Consider the following 14,867-nt stretch of genomic DNA (forward strand, 5'->3'; position numbering starts at 1 on the left):
GACAAATCACTGAAATCCATATAAAGTTGCACTAGTGGCGCCATCAGACACATTCATCAAGCGAGAAAAGTAAATTTTTGTGTATTATAATAAAATTGTAGTTGATAATTTATTTCAAATCAAATACGATATTTTACAAATTGTATTTGAAAATTCATAATAATAATCTTCTTCTTTGACTTTTTAAATCCAAAACCTTGGATCCAACTGTCAGAGTCATGCAGATTGCAGTAAAAAAAGTTAGTGAACAAATGAAATACGGCAACGTCACGCAATAGTGAATGATCAGTGATTTTATTTCGGCGTTCCGCAAATAATTATTTTAGATTCTAATAAATTAAATTCTTAATAATATGGCAGACAATAAGAGGTAAGATAATCGAATTTTTCTATCAAACTTCAAATACAATAATTGCTTAGTTTCTTCTAGTGCATTTATCATGGAAGCCAGTGTTCAAATTTGGCTTGTCATCATGTCTAACTAAAGTTTAGATTTTCTTTCTAGCTAAATTCCTTTTAGATTTGCAACTACAATTCGAATAAAAACTATAATTTTGTATGAAACTCCAAAAAGCCGCGAACTTTTATGTTACTTTGTTCTTTTTTGTCAAGTTAACGATTGCTTTTCAGCCCCGACGATTTATCTACTGCGATTTTACGCCGCAAGGACAGGCCTAACCGTTTGATCGTTGAAGAGGCAGTCAGCGATGACAATTCCGTGGTCTCATTATCCCAGGTATGTTCCTATCCTTTGTCTTCCATGGCTGATAGCTTCAATGCTTCTAATGTTTGATAATGACAGGTCAATGGCCCCATAAAATCGGCCCCAAAGTAGAAAAAACAGCATTTATTGCAAAAATTCAATGAAAAAGTTAAATGGGCATTTTGGAATACCGAAGTACTAACATCAGAAGTTTTGATATTTTCTACTCTATTCTATTATACGCTTATGCAAATCATCAAAACATAACCTTATTTTTTCATATTTAATGCTGCAATAATTGATATTGTTGAGTAAGAATGTATTCTGTTTCTATACGAGAACAAAGAATTTACCAAACAAATATTAGATATTGTAATTTGAGGCGAGTGAACAAAATAAGTCATAGCATTAAAAAAATCAATATATCTACAAATAAAATTATTGATTTTATAGTTGTCAGTTATTTAATAATTTTTATGTACCAAATAAGTACTGCATACCAAAACTTACTAAAAAAAGAAGATATTATTAATGCCAAATTATTGTATACATTTTGAGTGTTTCGCATTTCACAGCGTCAGTCCACTGACGCTGTGAAATGTGAAACAGCGGCGAACCGATTTACTGTGTCATCCGCCACATGACAGTGTGTCATATAGCATCTCTCTCTATTCCTGTTTCGCAAAGTGTTCGTGTTTCGCAGCGTCGGTGTACTAGAGGTGTTTGTCTCCAAAATAGATTTTGCATAGTCATTTTGCAAGTGACTGATTTACTGATTCACAAAAATTATTATTGCTTTATCAAAAATGTTTTGAGATTTTCAACACTGCCAAAAATTGTTACTATTACATAAATAATATTATATAGAGCTTGTAAGAAAAAGGAAAGCTACTGAACATAATTAAGTCATATTATAAAAACGTTAATAATTTAAATAATAAATTGTTAATTTTTAAAGTGTACAAACATTGTCTGCGGAAATGTGAGGCTAAAAACACCATTTGATCGTGATTATGTTAAAAAGTTAGTACAGCGGGGCTAAAACGGTCGCTTTGGAGAATCATATATCATTAATCAAAGCGAATCACTATATGAATTGGACGCAAAGTGGAGTTTAAAAATGAATCATATTATGATGGATTGATATGAGAATTTAACTAAATTTAAAACTAAAAGTGATAGTCACGGTAGAAACACTAGAAATAGGCACAAGCTGGAAATACCAGTGATCAGACTTAGCAAAATAAGTAAATCTTTTAAAGGTCAATGTGTACGCCTTTACAATAAAATTCCGGAAAACGTTCAAAATCTATCAATTTATAAATTTAAAAAAGTAATTAAAGAATGTTTGTGTGCCAAAGCCTACTATACGGTCAACGATTTCCTAAACGATCATCTTGGGAGTGGAATGGCTGCTTGCAAGGCTGCTTCTACATTTATTATAATATGTGACTTACAATTGTGTATTCATATTGTATAGATTAAGTTATTTACACTGTAAATTTTATTTTTTAAAAGACAAATTTTCCACTTTCTTACTAAAAAGTGGCCCCGTGCGAGTTTCTTACGCCGGGTTAGTTCCCGAACCGGTGGTAGGCAACATGTAGTTCAACGTTCTGAAAATATTTGATTCAAATTTATTCAGAAATAAAACAATTTTTATTTTTATTCAATATATGATTCTTCAAAGCTACCATTTTAGCCCCGCAGTACTCTTTCTTGACAGACTGTTTCATTGTAATATCATATTGATGTTCCAAGAGTATTGCAACACTGCTTTTAGATTATTGGTGTTCCCCTTTGATTGTGGTGTTTAAAGCTGAGCTAAACAATACCTGTTATTGTTCTGTCTCTGGTATATGAGAACTGCTATCAAATATGAACCTTATTCAACACATGTTGGGGCATAAAGTTCATCTGCAATTATTATACCAAATGATAAAAGTTCTTAGATATTAAATTACTTACATGGTATATTCAACTAAGTAAACAAAAGTCAATGCTACTAATATTTTATGTGTAGTGTGTACCCATACATGTTTGTAACCAACTTCCAAAAAGGAGGAGGTTTGTCAATTTGGCCGTCACAAATGTGACCTCCTGTGACAAGGGGGGGAGGGGCGGTCTAAAGGTCATGAAAATTATGTGACGTGTACTTTAGTACTTTATTAGATGGTCTCATAAAGTACGTCACACGATTTTACGAACATTTCACGAATATAAAAATCACGGATGTAAAAAACTTACACAAATTAAAAACATTTGACTTATACCATAAATATTTGTTTAGGCAAAAATGGAGCAGCTGCAGCTGTTCCGCGGTGACACAGTGCTGCTCAAGGGCAAACGTCGCAAGGAGACGGTGTGCATCGTGCTCTCCGACGAGAACTGCCCTGATGAGAAGATCCGCATGAACCGCGTGGTCCGCAACAACCTGCGCGTGCGACTGTCCGACGTGGTCTCCATCGCTCCATGCCCCTCTGTGAAGTACGGCAAGCGGGTCCACATTCTGCCCATTGATGATTCCGTTGAGGGATTGACAGGGTAAGTTTTCAAAATAGTGTCAAGTTTTAAATTCTCTGCATACAGTGATTCTATTATTATGGTGTTTTTATTCTATGTAAGAAATATTTCTAAGATGGCAACCCATAATTTCACAGCAAAACATACTTTTGTTACAACAACACTATGCTTTTGATTTGTTTGTAATTTGTAATCTAAATATTAAAAACAAGAAAGGCTAATCGATAAGTTAATGTGGCATTGCGTACGAGTATTATCGTTTATAATTGCACGCATTACACACCATGAATTGTTTACATTTCAATTGGTACCTTAGTAGCCTTGCATTAGCTTTGTAAGCCGGTCCCTAGACGATCAATTGTATTGTCAATATCACGCTTCAATTTTATTGAAGTTAATTTGACAATTAGATTGAAGGCGCGCGATGTTTAATATCAACCTTAAACAATCAATAATATTACGCAATACGTGATATTGCGCAATAAAATTTGTCTAGGGGCCCGCTCAGAGAGAGAAGTAATAGTAAAGTTTGACATTGTCCCATTGTTTATATCGAGTTGGAATGGAGTACACAAGATTGTTATCTCCCCAGGAACCTGTTTGAGGTGTATCTGAAGCCGTATTTCATGGAGGCTTACCGGCCGATTCACCGCGACGATACCTTCATGGTGCGCGGCGGCATGCGCGCCGTCGAGTTCAAAGTGGTGGAGACGGATCCAGCACCGTACTGTATTGTCGCACCCGATACTGTGATACATTGCGAGGGCGAGCCTATTAAACGAGAGGTATGTAGTTTAGATTCATAATATATTCCACTACAGTTAAGCAGGGAATTTACTATGTATACAGCATTACTGGTGAGATATGATCAATACTTAAGGAGAGTACTCAGTACTCGATTCTCAAAATTAAGTACTTAATTTTTGACCAAATTTCCCTTTAAATAAATGAATCATGGACACTTAGTAAATTACTATGCGACCGGCGCGGCGGCGTGCGCCCCGCACCGCACGCGGTGTCCATGCGTTGGGTAAATAATTAATTCATTTTAAGCTATAAAAAAACAATTGATCACTGAGTAAATCTCAGTGATCAATTGTTTTTTTTTTCAACTAATATAATAGCCAAATATCTCGACCTCGAGTATTGAACATGTCTCACCCATGCTGTATATAGTGCAGCTCAACAGCCTACAACTTAAGTCAGACATGTCCGGGTGGGCAACTTTATCCTGTAAAGTCAGCATGCCAGACCGTCTGCGATGGACACACACAGACTTGGCACAAACCTCCTGTAAAATTGCCCCCTCGGATATGCCCGCGGGCATGCCCACGGACATGTCAGTGAGAGAATTCCGTGCTTTACAGATCTGCGATACTAAAAAATATAAAGTTCAAAAAAAAAGTTTACAACTCAACAAAATTACTGCTTTGTCAAAACCTGTAACTTCTTTACAGTTCAAAATTCTACTCGTATTTCATGTTGTTTTTTTTTCTTTTTGTAAAAAAAGTACTTTTTCAGGTATTCAGATATTAGATGCTCTTAACAATTATTTATTTTCCGATTTGAAATTGTACGATTTCTCGATATTTACAGTATTTTACCATAAGTATGGAGGAGAACTATCTTATTTGAAAAAGTGTCCAGCTGTAAATAACAGTTGAAAAATCCTCCAAGAGTGGCGCTAGCTGCAGCAAAGGGTACGGAATGAATGTAGCCGTTGGTGACAAAATATAAATTGAAGTATATTAAAATATAACCTAAAATAGCTGACAAAATATAAATTGAAGTAAATTAAAATATAACCTAAATTAGCTGAAATAAAAGCTGCTAAATGATTTAAAATTTACCCTGTTGCTACTGTAGCGCCACCCTAATTTAACGCATTACAGCGGACACTTTTTACACACAGAGATAGTTCTCCTCCATCTATACTCCATAACCATAAGACGCAGCGCAGACGACAGATTATATGCAGTAACGCACACGTCTGCATAGGTTCTATTTCCACAGACTAAAAAGTGCGTCACGGTTAGTCTGTCGTCTGCGCTGCGCCTAACTCTTAAGTATTCACTGATTCGATTTTGATTATTTATTATAACAAACGTTAACAACCATTAACGTTTAAATGTAAATAGATAAAATACAGATAGAGACGGGCATACTTTTATAATATTAGTAGGTATGGGAGTATAGATAACACTTATTTCTTTTGACATAATAGGAGGAAGAGGAAGCGCTGAACGCGGTCGGCTACGACGACATCGGCGGGTGCCGCAAGCAGCTCGCCCAGATCAAGGAGATGGTGGAGCTGCCGCTGCGACACCCCTCCCTGTTCAAGGCCATCGGCGTGAAGCCCCCCCGCGGGATACTCATGTACGGCCCCCCCGGCACCGGGAAGACGCTCATCGCGCGCGCCGTCGCCAATGAGACCGGTTAGTATGTTTGTCAGCTGTTCAAGGCCATCGACGTGAAGCGCCCCCCCCCCCCCCCCCCCTCTCTCATGTACGGCCCCCCCACCAGGAAGACGCTCAGACGGTCAGTTATCTGCTCAATAATTTACAGCTTTGAGTTAAATAGTAGCATTTATTGCAATGTAAACGTTACAATTACTTAGGCCGAAACATAATCTTACCTCAGTTTTTTCTTTTTTATCAGAGATGTTTTTCTCGCAAACTTAGATATTTAGTTAAAAGCTCTATTAGTTAAATTTCACAAAGTTCTGGTTTTGGTTAAACTCTTTATGCATTTAAGTTTCTTGCAATGTTTTTCTCAGCAATGAGATAGAAGGCTATGTTAATCAGAGGATGGACAGTGACCGAAATCTGATTTGGTTGTGACTTGTGGTCAACAATGGTTATGATTTTAAGTTAATTCCTGTAATGGTACTTTTTACAATGTCTACTTGTTTTTCCCGAAATTTATAGTAAAGGGGCAAAACTAAGAAAAAAAGCAATTTCTTTTTAAATTTTTAAAGAGCAATGTATTTCCACAAAATAAAATTATTAACTCAATTCAAACCAGTTCTCCACATTTAATAAATTATAACTTCTACAGGTGCATTCTTCTTCCTGATCAACGGCCCGGAGATCATGTCTAAGTTGGCTGGAGAATCGGAGTCCAACCTGCGTAAAGCCTTTGAGGAGGCAGACAAGAACTCCCCAGCTATCATCTTCATCGACGAGTTGGATGCTATCGCACCTAAACGTGAGAAGACGCACGGTGAAGTGGAGAGACGTATTGTGTCGCAGCTGCTTACTCTTATGGATGGTTAGTACTTGTTATAATAGCTTAAAAATATTAAATTTGTGTTTCCCCTTCTATTTAACCGTTTTGGGGTGGAATTTTGAAGATTTTTTCTTATTGTTTTTTTTTTTTTTTTTTTTTTTTTTATGATTGGTGAAATATGTTTACTTAAAGTTGATTGTATATTATTGTTTTTAAATAGTGATTTGAGTTATTCATAATATTATTTAAGACTTGTGTCACTAAAAGGTTGGAACGGCTGTGAGGTCACGGAATGGGTCAAGCGGAAGACCGGCGTTGGTTACCTGCTGGGTGTGCCAACACTGCCGAGCTTGGTCCAATTTGCGGCTAATATACTCAATATTTTTATGATAATAATTCAACGATTTTATATTTTTTATTCTTATTTCTTTAATTTATAATTTATGTATTTCTATAGTTTTAGCTGCAAATAAACGTTTATTCTATTCTATTCTATTCTATTCTTATTGGATGCCTACATCATGCGGGAGTGTACGAAATTTCAAGTTTCTGTTTTATCTCTGTGAAGCAATACCTTTTTAGTTATTTTTGCATCCCACTTGAATACCTTGTTAAGTTTATAACTTCCTTGGATATAGCCTCATTAGATTTTTAGCACTTTCTAGAACTTTCTAGCATCAAATAACCATTGGAATAACAAAGTAGGCAAATAAATCGAAACAAGCCGCATTCAATAACTGCAGAGCCGTAAATGCAATAACATCTTCAATTGCTTCAATAACTTGATTATGTAAAGAGGAAATGCGTATTTAATCTTTTTTTATATAGGTATGAAGAAGTCGTCCCACGTGATCGTAATGGCGGCGACGAACCGTCCGAACTCGATCGACGCGGCGCTGCGGCGGTTCGGGCGGTTCGACCGCGAGATCGACATCGGCATCCCGGACGCCACCGGCCGCCTCGAGATCTTGCGCATACACACCAAGAACATGAAGCTGGGCGACGACGTCGATCTAGAGCAGGTGAGGATGTTATATCGGACGGTCATTATGTCACGTGATCGTAATGGCGGCGACACGGCGGTTGAGACGATTCGACCGCGAGATCGACGACGAATTTTTCTTCAATGAGTTTGTAATTCCTTCAGTATTCCACGAGTACGAAGGAAAAAAGTTGGCTTTTCTTTAATTCATTTATGCGGAAAGTTTTACAATGAAATATTGATTGTAAAATTTTCCGCAAAGTTGTTCTAGAATATTTTGATATTTATTTTGCAATGTCATTATAAAGCGACAAGGACAGCAGATGCTACTTGTAATATTGCTATCGCACTCGCACCACTAACCGTCATTCCCTCACCAGATCGCGGCGGAATCGCACGGTCACGTGGGCGCGGATCTCGCCTCCCTGTGCTCGGAGGCGGCGCTGCAGCAGATCAGAGAGAAGATGGACCTCATCGATCTCGAGGATGACCAGATCGACGCCGAAGTCCTTAACTCGCTAGCCGTGTCTATGGATAACTTCCGTGTAAGTTCACTTTTCATATTAGAAACAGTATATTATTAAACAATGACCATATTATATAAATATTTACGGACGAATATCTCTACAAAGTGTGTTAAGCTTTGTATGACAAATCGGAAAAGTGATAGACAAATAAATTTGGTGGGCCTTGAATAGGTATATTTTTGGGTAAATATCTTTATAAGTATGTACTAGGATAAAACCACTTCATTAGTACCTTTATAATATGATTGTGTCATTGGCCATTGCCGAGAGCCATCATTACTAAATAACTGACAAAATACGTTCTATTTAAATTATTTCAAGTGTGTTTCTGTTTTGAAGTCTATACTATGTCAAATCTAATAAAATATAAATAAATAAAAAATATCTGTTCGATTATATTATATTCGAGAGTTACAGGCAACTATCGAACGACGAAAGCATTGGCTTTCGAGGTCTATTTTTAGCTAAAATTCATCAGTTTCATCATATTTTTAACATATTTTTGTATTTTCAGTACGCCATGACGAAATCATCGCCGTCGGCGCTGCGCGAGACGGTAGTGGAGGTGCCGAACGTGTCGTGGTCGGACGTGGGCGGGTTGCAGGCGGTCAAGCGCGAGCTGCAGGAGCTCGTCCAGTACCCCGTGGAACACCCAGACAAGTTCCTCAAGTTCGGCATGCAGCCCTCGCGCGGAGTGCTCTTCTACGGCCCGCCGGGATGCGGTGAGTGCACTGTTACATTGCTGGTGACTATGGCAAATCCCTAAAACACTATGGTAATTCAGCATTACATGCATTTACGTGACTGTGTTAACTGTCGCATGACATGCCGATCGCGGAACGATCATGCGTGCATGTAATGCACATATTATTGCAGGACGAAAAATTAAAGAACTTGTCAATCAATGTACAACACATAGTTTGCATGTCATTCGCATCAATCACTACAATAAACGATTACAGCACGTAACACATGTAATGCTGAATTACCGTCTCGGGAGCGTTTAAGGAAGACTATTTAAAAATGATCAATATTAAAATATGTATACTGATGGTTTTGATTTTAAATGGTTGCTTTGCCCTAATCCATAATTTGTTTTGTTGAATTTTGAATGCCATAACTGCATTCATAAAACTCTTTTGTGCGCTAGTTCACGAATGCTTCACAGCGTCCAAATAATAACCAATAGCTCTGTCTAGTAGGTACCTATTCAAGACTCTTGAAATTCAAATTATAAATGTTTTGACAGAAACATCCTTAGTGAGCTAGACAGGCCACACAATATCTAATCTGCAATACTTGGCTACAAAGTTGCTACTTTTGTAGCAGGCTTATTGAGAGACGAGAGCGCATGTACTCTTACCACTTCAAATACCATATAGATCTATGCTTTAATTTTTTTTTAAGTCTTAAAAGAGTACAAATTGCAACTGACATAGTCGTATGTTTACAAACATGTTTTAGTAAAACATAATGTTTTCAAACAGGTAAAACTCTGTTGGCTAAGGCCATCGCCAATGAGTGCCAGGCCAACTTCATCTCGGTGAAGGGGCCCGAACTGCTGACCATGTGGTTTGGTGAATCAGAGGCCAACGTGCGAGATATTTTCGACAAGGTATGACTCAAGAAACTTAATTTTAATCTTTTCAAATAAGAACCAAATCACTATAAAAGTGGAAGCATTTTCACTCGATTTTAAACTGTGCAATATTATTATTAAGTGTATAGGTACACGCACTTTAGGTTGTGCCGCAGCCGAGTGGCCCACATTTTCCACATCTTTCCAATTTTTCCACATTGCATCGGCAAATAATATAAACCTAAATGTGACTAAATTACACTGCTATCTTATAGGAGTGTAAGTAGGTCTAGGGTTAGCGATGCAATATCTAAAATCTCATACAATTTTAACTATAACTTCGCCATAAAAATTATAGAATGTAATATCATTGAAGTAAGGGCGTTCGCTAAGTTAAGCGTGCGCCCGGCGCGGCCACCCGCGAGGCGTGCTTGTTGAAACAAGCACGCCTCGCGGGATGACATGAATGTCATCCCATAGAGCAGCGCTGCGTTGAGACGCAGGAGCGCGAAAGGCGTGGCCGCCCGGGACGAGCACACGCTCAACGCAGAGAACGCCCTAAGTACTAAGCGTAGAGCGCAACAGGATTTAATAAATGAAGGTGGGCGGGGGCGCTTCTGGTAAAGGAGAACTGTCAAAAGTTTTTGTATGATGGCAACGTAAGTTCCTTTTTTCCCCACGTTCATTAAAGCCTTGTCGAGCTCTAGTCGACATTTAACTAACAATCTATGCTATTCGCAGGCCCGCTCAGCGTCCCCCTGCGTGCTATTCTTCGATGAACTGGACTCAATCGCGAAGTCTCGTGGTGGGTCCGTGTCGGACGCCGGCGGCGCCGCCGACCGTGTCATCAACCAGATACTGACGGAGATGGACGGCATGGGCGCTAAGAAGAACGTGTTTATCATCGGTATGTATTGGCTAAGAGACAATACTAGGCTTGACTGAACAAGTATCGGAGATAAGTTACCAGTTTAGTCCTGAAAACTTAAAAAAAGAAGTAGTTGGTGAATTATATAGCATAATATAACGGAATATGTATTGCTAATTTGTATTTGCGTTTGCTCTTTTAGCTTTGGGATATACAAAATGTATTTATTGCTTTCACTCGATCACATACCGCTAACCTCTACAGACACGTGTTGAGAGCAAAAGAAAAGAAAGAGAGAAGTGATCGATAATACGTAAAATCCATTTTCCAAACTCATGACAGACATAAGAAACTGAAACCTTAATTATTGTATGTCAAGCTTTTTCAAGAATAATGGACACATGACGCCTAATAAAGATTTTGCTATAAACGCTGACTGAATATAATTTTAGAATCTAAATAATTTGTGTTTGTAACTCCAGGCGCTACCAACCGTCCGGACATAATCGACCCGGCGATCCTGCGGCCGGGGCGTCTGGACCAGCTGATCTATATCCCGCTGCCGGACGAGAAGTCGCGCGAGGCGATCCTCCGCGCTAACCTGCGCAAGTCGCCCATCGCCAAAGATGTCGACCTCGGTTACCTCGCCAAGGTATGTACAGACAAGGAGGAATATAGAATGAATTTTAGAGTTGGAATTTAACTTTTTTTTCTCACTGTGTCGTTAATTACGAGTTTTTGACAATGTCTCATCGTGACAAAGTAAATTGCGAATTGTATCGCATTGAAAAAGTGCAAAAATATAATAACTTAATAATTTGTGTGGCATTCAAACAGTGCAAAAATGATAACTTTTTGGATGCCATACTTGTTAACTTCTTCACGGTAGATAGTGACAATTAGTACCTAAGTTGAATTTGACGATCAAAAAATCTCTGCAAATACTTTTAGTAAATAAATGGTCAATCATAACTATTTTAGTTTAGTATATGCAATTTATGACGTTAAGTGTTTCCTATCAAGTATCGTGCCTCGTTTACTAACACCAGTATTATCACGTTGCAGGTGACACAAGGTTTCTCCGGTGCTGATCTGACGGAGGTGTGTCAGCGCGCGTGCAAGCTCGCCATCCGCCAGGCGATCGAGGCCGACATTACCCGCGAGCGCGCCCGCCAGAGCCAGCCCGCTGCCGCCGTCATGGACGTAAGTACTGTTCGATGATCGACTGTGTAATATAAAATACATAGTCGAGATGGCATTGTACTGATCAAAGATCTTGATCTAATATATTGGATCGAAGAGTGGAAAGTACATTGAGGTACTATAGACTGGAGAGAGCCTTATATCGGTGTATAAGCGTCAAAAGCGTGTAATGTTATGTCCTACTTACTAGGACATAACAAAGGAGTCGGTCTGCATATTTCATGTAATAAAAGTGTTAATAAAGGTTTTTAGTGAACATTTAATGCTAGATATTGTTGAGTTTTGTGATTCCGCTAAATATAAAGCATAAGAATGGTCAAAGAATGCCTCAAACACGAGGATTTAACAATAAATACGTAAGTTTTGAACAACGTTTTTTGGGCTTTTCAATCGGTATTTTTGTAAGCTAAAAAGTTAATTTATAAGTTTATTAATCCCTTATTCGTGCTATATAAGGAATTAGTGCTAAAAATGTCACATCAATTAATAATTTGGCTATAAAAATTGCATAGCTTTTTACGTGTGTTTACGGATTCTCATCACTTGAACTATAGTTAATCGATATCATGAACTAATTGACTTTCTTTCCTGTATTATAATGTGCTTCGAAATAATCGACAAATAGAAATATTCAAGAAATTAAACGCACACTACTTGTATGAAAATAAGCATAAAATAAGACTACATCTATACTATAATACTTTATCTATGGGAAAGTAGATACAGTGTACTTGAACAACTTTAATTTGCTAATTTCGAACACCGAAGTTAGTAATCAATAATCAAAAATGTATCGATTTGGTATCACTAATTTCTTTTTTAAATTATTAAGTATAATTAAAACGCATTTAAAATTATTAAATGCAAGTGTAGATGCAAGTACTTAAAGTACAGAGCTGTGATACCTCTAAAGTCTACACTACTTGTCTGTTACTGTAGTAGTATTCCAAATGCAAAGGCGTTAGCGAATAACAATGTAGAATAACCAAAGTTGTTGTGAATCCAAAGTAGCTATGTTAGTGGTGGACGCAAAGTTGTTAGTGTCGTCTCCCGCAGATGGACGAGGAGGATCCCGTGCCGGAGATCAGCCGCGCGCACTTCGAGGAAGCGATGAAGTTTGCGCGCCGCTCCGTCTCAGACAACGACGTGCGCAAGTACGAGATGTTCGCGCAGACGCTGCAGCAGAGCCGCGGATTCGGGACCAACTTCAGGTGGGTCATGTGACCTGTGACGTTAGGGCGCTTTACCTGTCATGCGTGTCATCGCCCGCGCGTGGATCAAGAGGCCTACCAAGAAACCGTTTTTGAGACTCAAATCTCTCTCAACTCAATCGAACAAGAGTTCCGCGTCCTACACTAACAACGTCATTTCACGTTTGTTAGAGTAGGAGGCGTCATTCCAATTCGTTCGTTTGATTCTCAAAATGGTTTTGTTGTGGGCCTCCAGGTCCGCGTGCATGTTGCCCGCACCATGGCATTTCATAGATGTTTCATGTCCTGCGGGCAACACGCCCGGCCATGGAGCATGTTCTCACCCGCATGCGGACTAGATCGTCTAATAACACGCATAATAGCAAAAGCGCACTTACGCGCTTTGTATTAAATACATTGTGATGCGCTACGCACATACGTGTAAAGGGCAACGAATAACGCGCTTGCTATATTATACAGTATACTGTGTTTATGGCAACTGCGAGCAATAATTTCTTTTCTATTCCATTAATTATAAGCTTCGTAACAAATAGCTATTTTGTATATCTGATAGTCCCCCTAGAGTGCATTATGGCGTAAACAGAAGTAAAGTGATATAAGATTTAACAGAACTAGTAACATTTTCATTCTAATTGCAGATTCCCAGCGGGCAGCGCGGGCGGGGGCGGCACGGGCACGTCGGGCGGCGACCAACCCACCTTCCAAGACGAAGGCGGCGACGACGACCTCTACAGCTAAGCGGCTTCACGACCACCGCCGGCGCACGCGAGTGTACGGGACGCACGTTACAGTTCGCGCGATCACTTATTCTACACTCCATTGGACGATAAGGTCTAATACTATACTCCAGTTGTGCAGTTCGGTCACAGAAGATGTAACGCTTGTGTGCGCAGGGCGGTCTGATATTAAAAATAAAGATACTGCTGTATAACTCTGTCTAAAGTGAGTTCTGACCGAACTGTGCATACTGTCTTTACCTAGACTGTCGGCATTTCTCTACAACATTCCCGTATATGGTCGCGCGCGCCGGTCTAGCATAAGGTTAGAATGTCGGATCTCTGGAGGCGGTATATTAATGTCACTTTGTATTCAATTTAACGGCAGTGAGACTGTTCGTCGATGTCTATAAAATATATTGTATTTATTTCACAATCCGATCGTTGAGTTAAGTTGGGCGTTCGCCGGGTGAATGATTGATGTAATTGTACCAGTTGTACCGGATCGTGCTCGATCCCCGTCGCAGTGATTTATAAATAAAAGATTTTTATAGTCTGGATGTTGGTTTTCATTTCTTTCCTCCTAAAAAATCCTTATAGGTTAGTTTTTTAGTACTAGTAATAGACCGGGAGATGGTGACACAAAATTCTTGGTCAATTGTACCAGTAAGGCGGTTCTTCTGGAGTCTAATTACGTAAAGGCGAAAAGGAAAATGATGGTCATAGCGCTCGTACTGGCGGCCCAAACGCGTGGCGCGTGGGCGTTAAGCGAACGCGTCGGATAAATAACGAGTGTCGAACGATTTGTTCCACAAAAATACATATATTTTCAGATAGTAAAAAAAAAGAAGTAGGCGGTATCGTAATGCCATACTTCTCGGGTGTGGCTTACAGAGTACTTAGGCGGTAGTGTAATGCCATACTTCTCGGGTGTGGCTTACAACCCGCCATACTGACGCGAATACATCAATTTAAATAAAACAATTAAACCATGTGTACCAGGCTAAGTTTTGCATAGCTAATCATCGTCGAGTATTCACGAAAATCACCTTGCCATATTTTTCCGACAGTTCCCAATGACCACTGCAAAGGAGTGTTTTTTTTTTTCTGAAACTTTTCAACAGTTCCCTGTATGATTATAAATAGAAAATAATGCCATACCTGTGGGAGGTGGCGAATGTGAACAATATTATTTTCAAAATCCTAAGATTTTATTCGTAACTAGCTGTCCCGGTAAACTTCGTGTCACTTTAAAACCTCCCCTGGACTTCTACGAATATTTTAAGACTAAAATCAGCCCAATCCGTCCAGCCGTTTTCGAGTTTTA

General features: G+C 38.9%; 1 protein-coding gene across 2 annotated transcripts; it reads left to right on the forward strand.

The window, feature by feature from the left end:
* Positions 1–234: 234 nt before the first annotated feature.
* LOC121737212 (transitional endoplasmic reticulum ATPase TER94) lies at positions 235–14,098 on the forward strand. 2 transcript variants are annotated; one of them, XM_042128818.1, is made up of 15 exons: positions 235–370; positions 631–736; positions 2,994–3,247; positions 3,819–4,011; positions 5,451–5,661; positions 6,284–6,496; positions 7,283–7,476; positions 7,817–7,981; positions 8,478–8,685; positions 9,451–9,578; positions 10,284–10,449; positions 10,893–11,062; positions 11,476–11,613; positions 12,670–12,824; positions 13,463–14,098. In XM_042128818.1, the coding sequence occupies exons 1-15, from the start codon at positions 354–356 to the stop codon at positions 13,560–13,562; spliced, it is 2,418 nt and encodes an 805-aa protein (XP_041984752.1). In that variant the 5' UTR covers positions 235–353; the 3' UTR covers positions 13,563–14,098. The 2 variants fall into 2 exon arrangements, with proteins under 2 accessions (XP_041984752.1, XP_041984753.1); XM_042128819.1 differs by having other exon boundaries at positions 12,673–12,824.
* Positions 14,099–14,867: the final 769 nt, after the last annotated feature.

The sequence above is a fragment of the Aricia agestis genome, chromosome 20, assembly GCF_905147365.1.
Source record: "Aricia agestis chromosome 20, ilAriAges1.1, whole genome shotgun sequence".
NCBI lineage: Eukaryota > Metazoa > Arthropoda > Insecta > Lepidoptera > Lycaenidae > Aricia > Aricia agestis.

Excerpts from the sequence above, each read along its gene's own strand:
- LOC121737212 (XM_042128818.1), top strand. Across the intron at positions 8,686-9,450 it reads CTACGGCCCGCCGGGATGCG|GTAAAACTCTGTTGGCTAAG; the intron begins GTGAGTGCACTG and ends GTTTTCAAACAG. Across the intron at positions 11,063-11,475 it reads ACCTCGGTTACCTCGCCAAG|GTGACACAAGGTTTCTCCGG; the intron begins GTATGTACAGAC and ends ATCACGTTGCAG.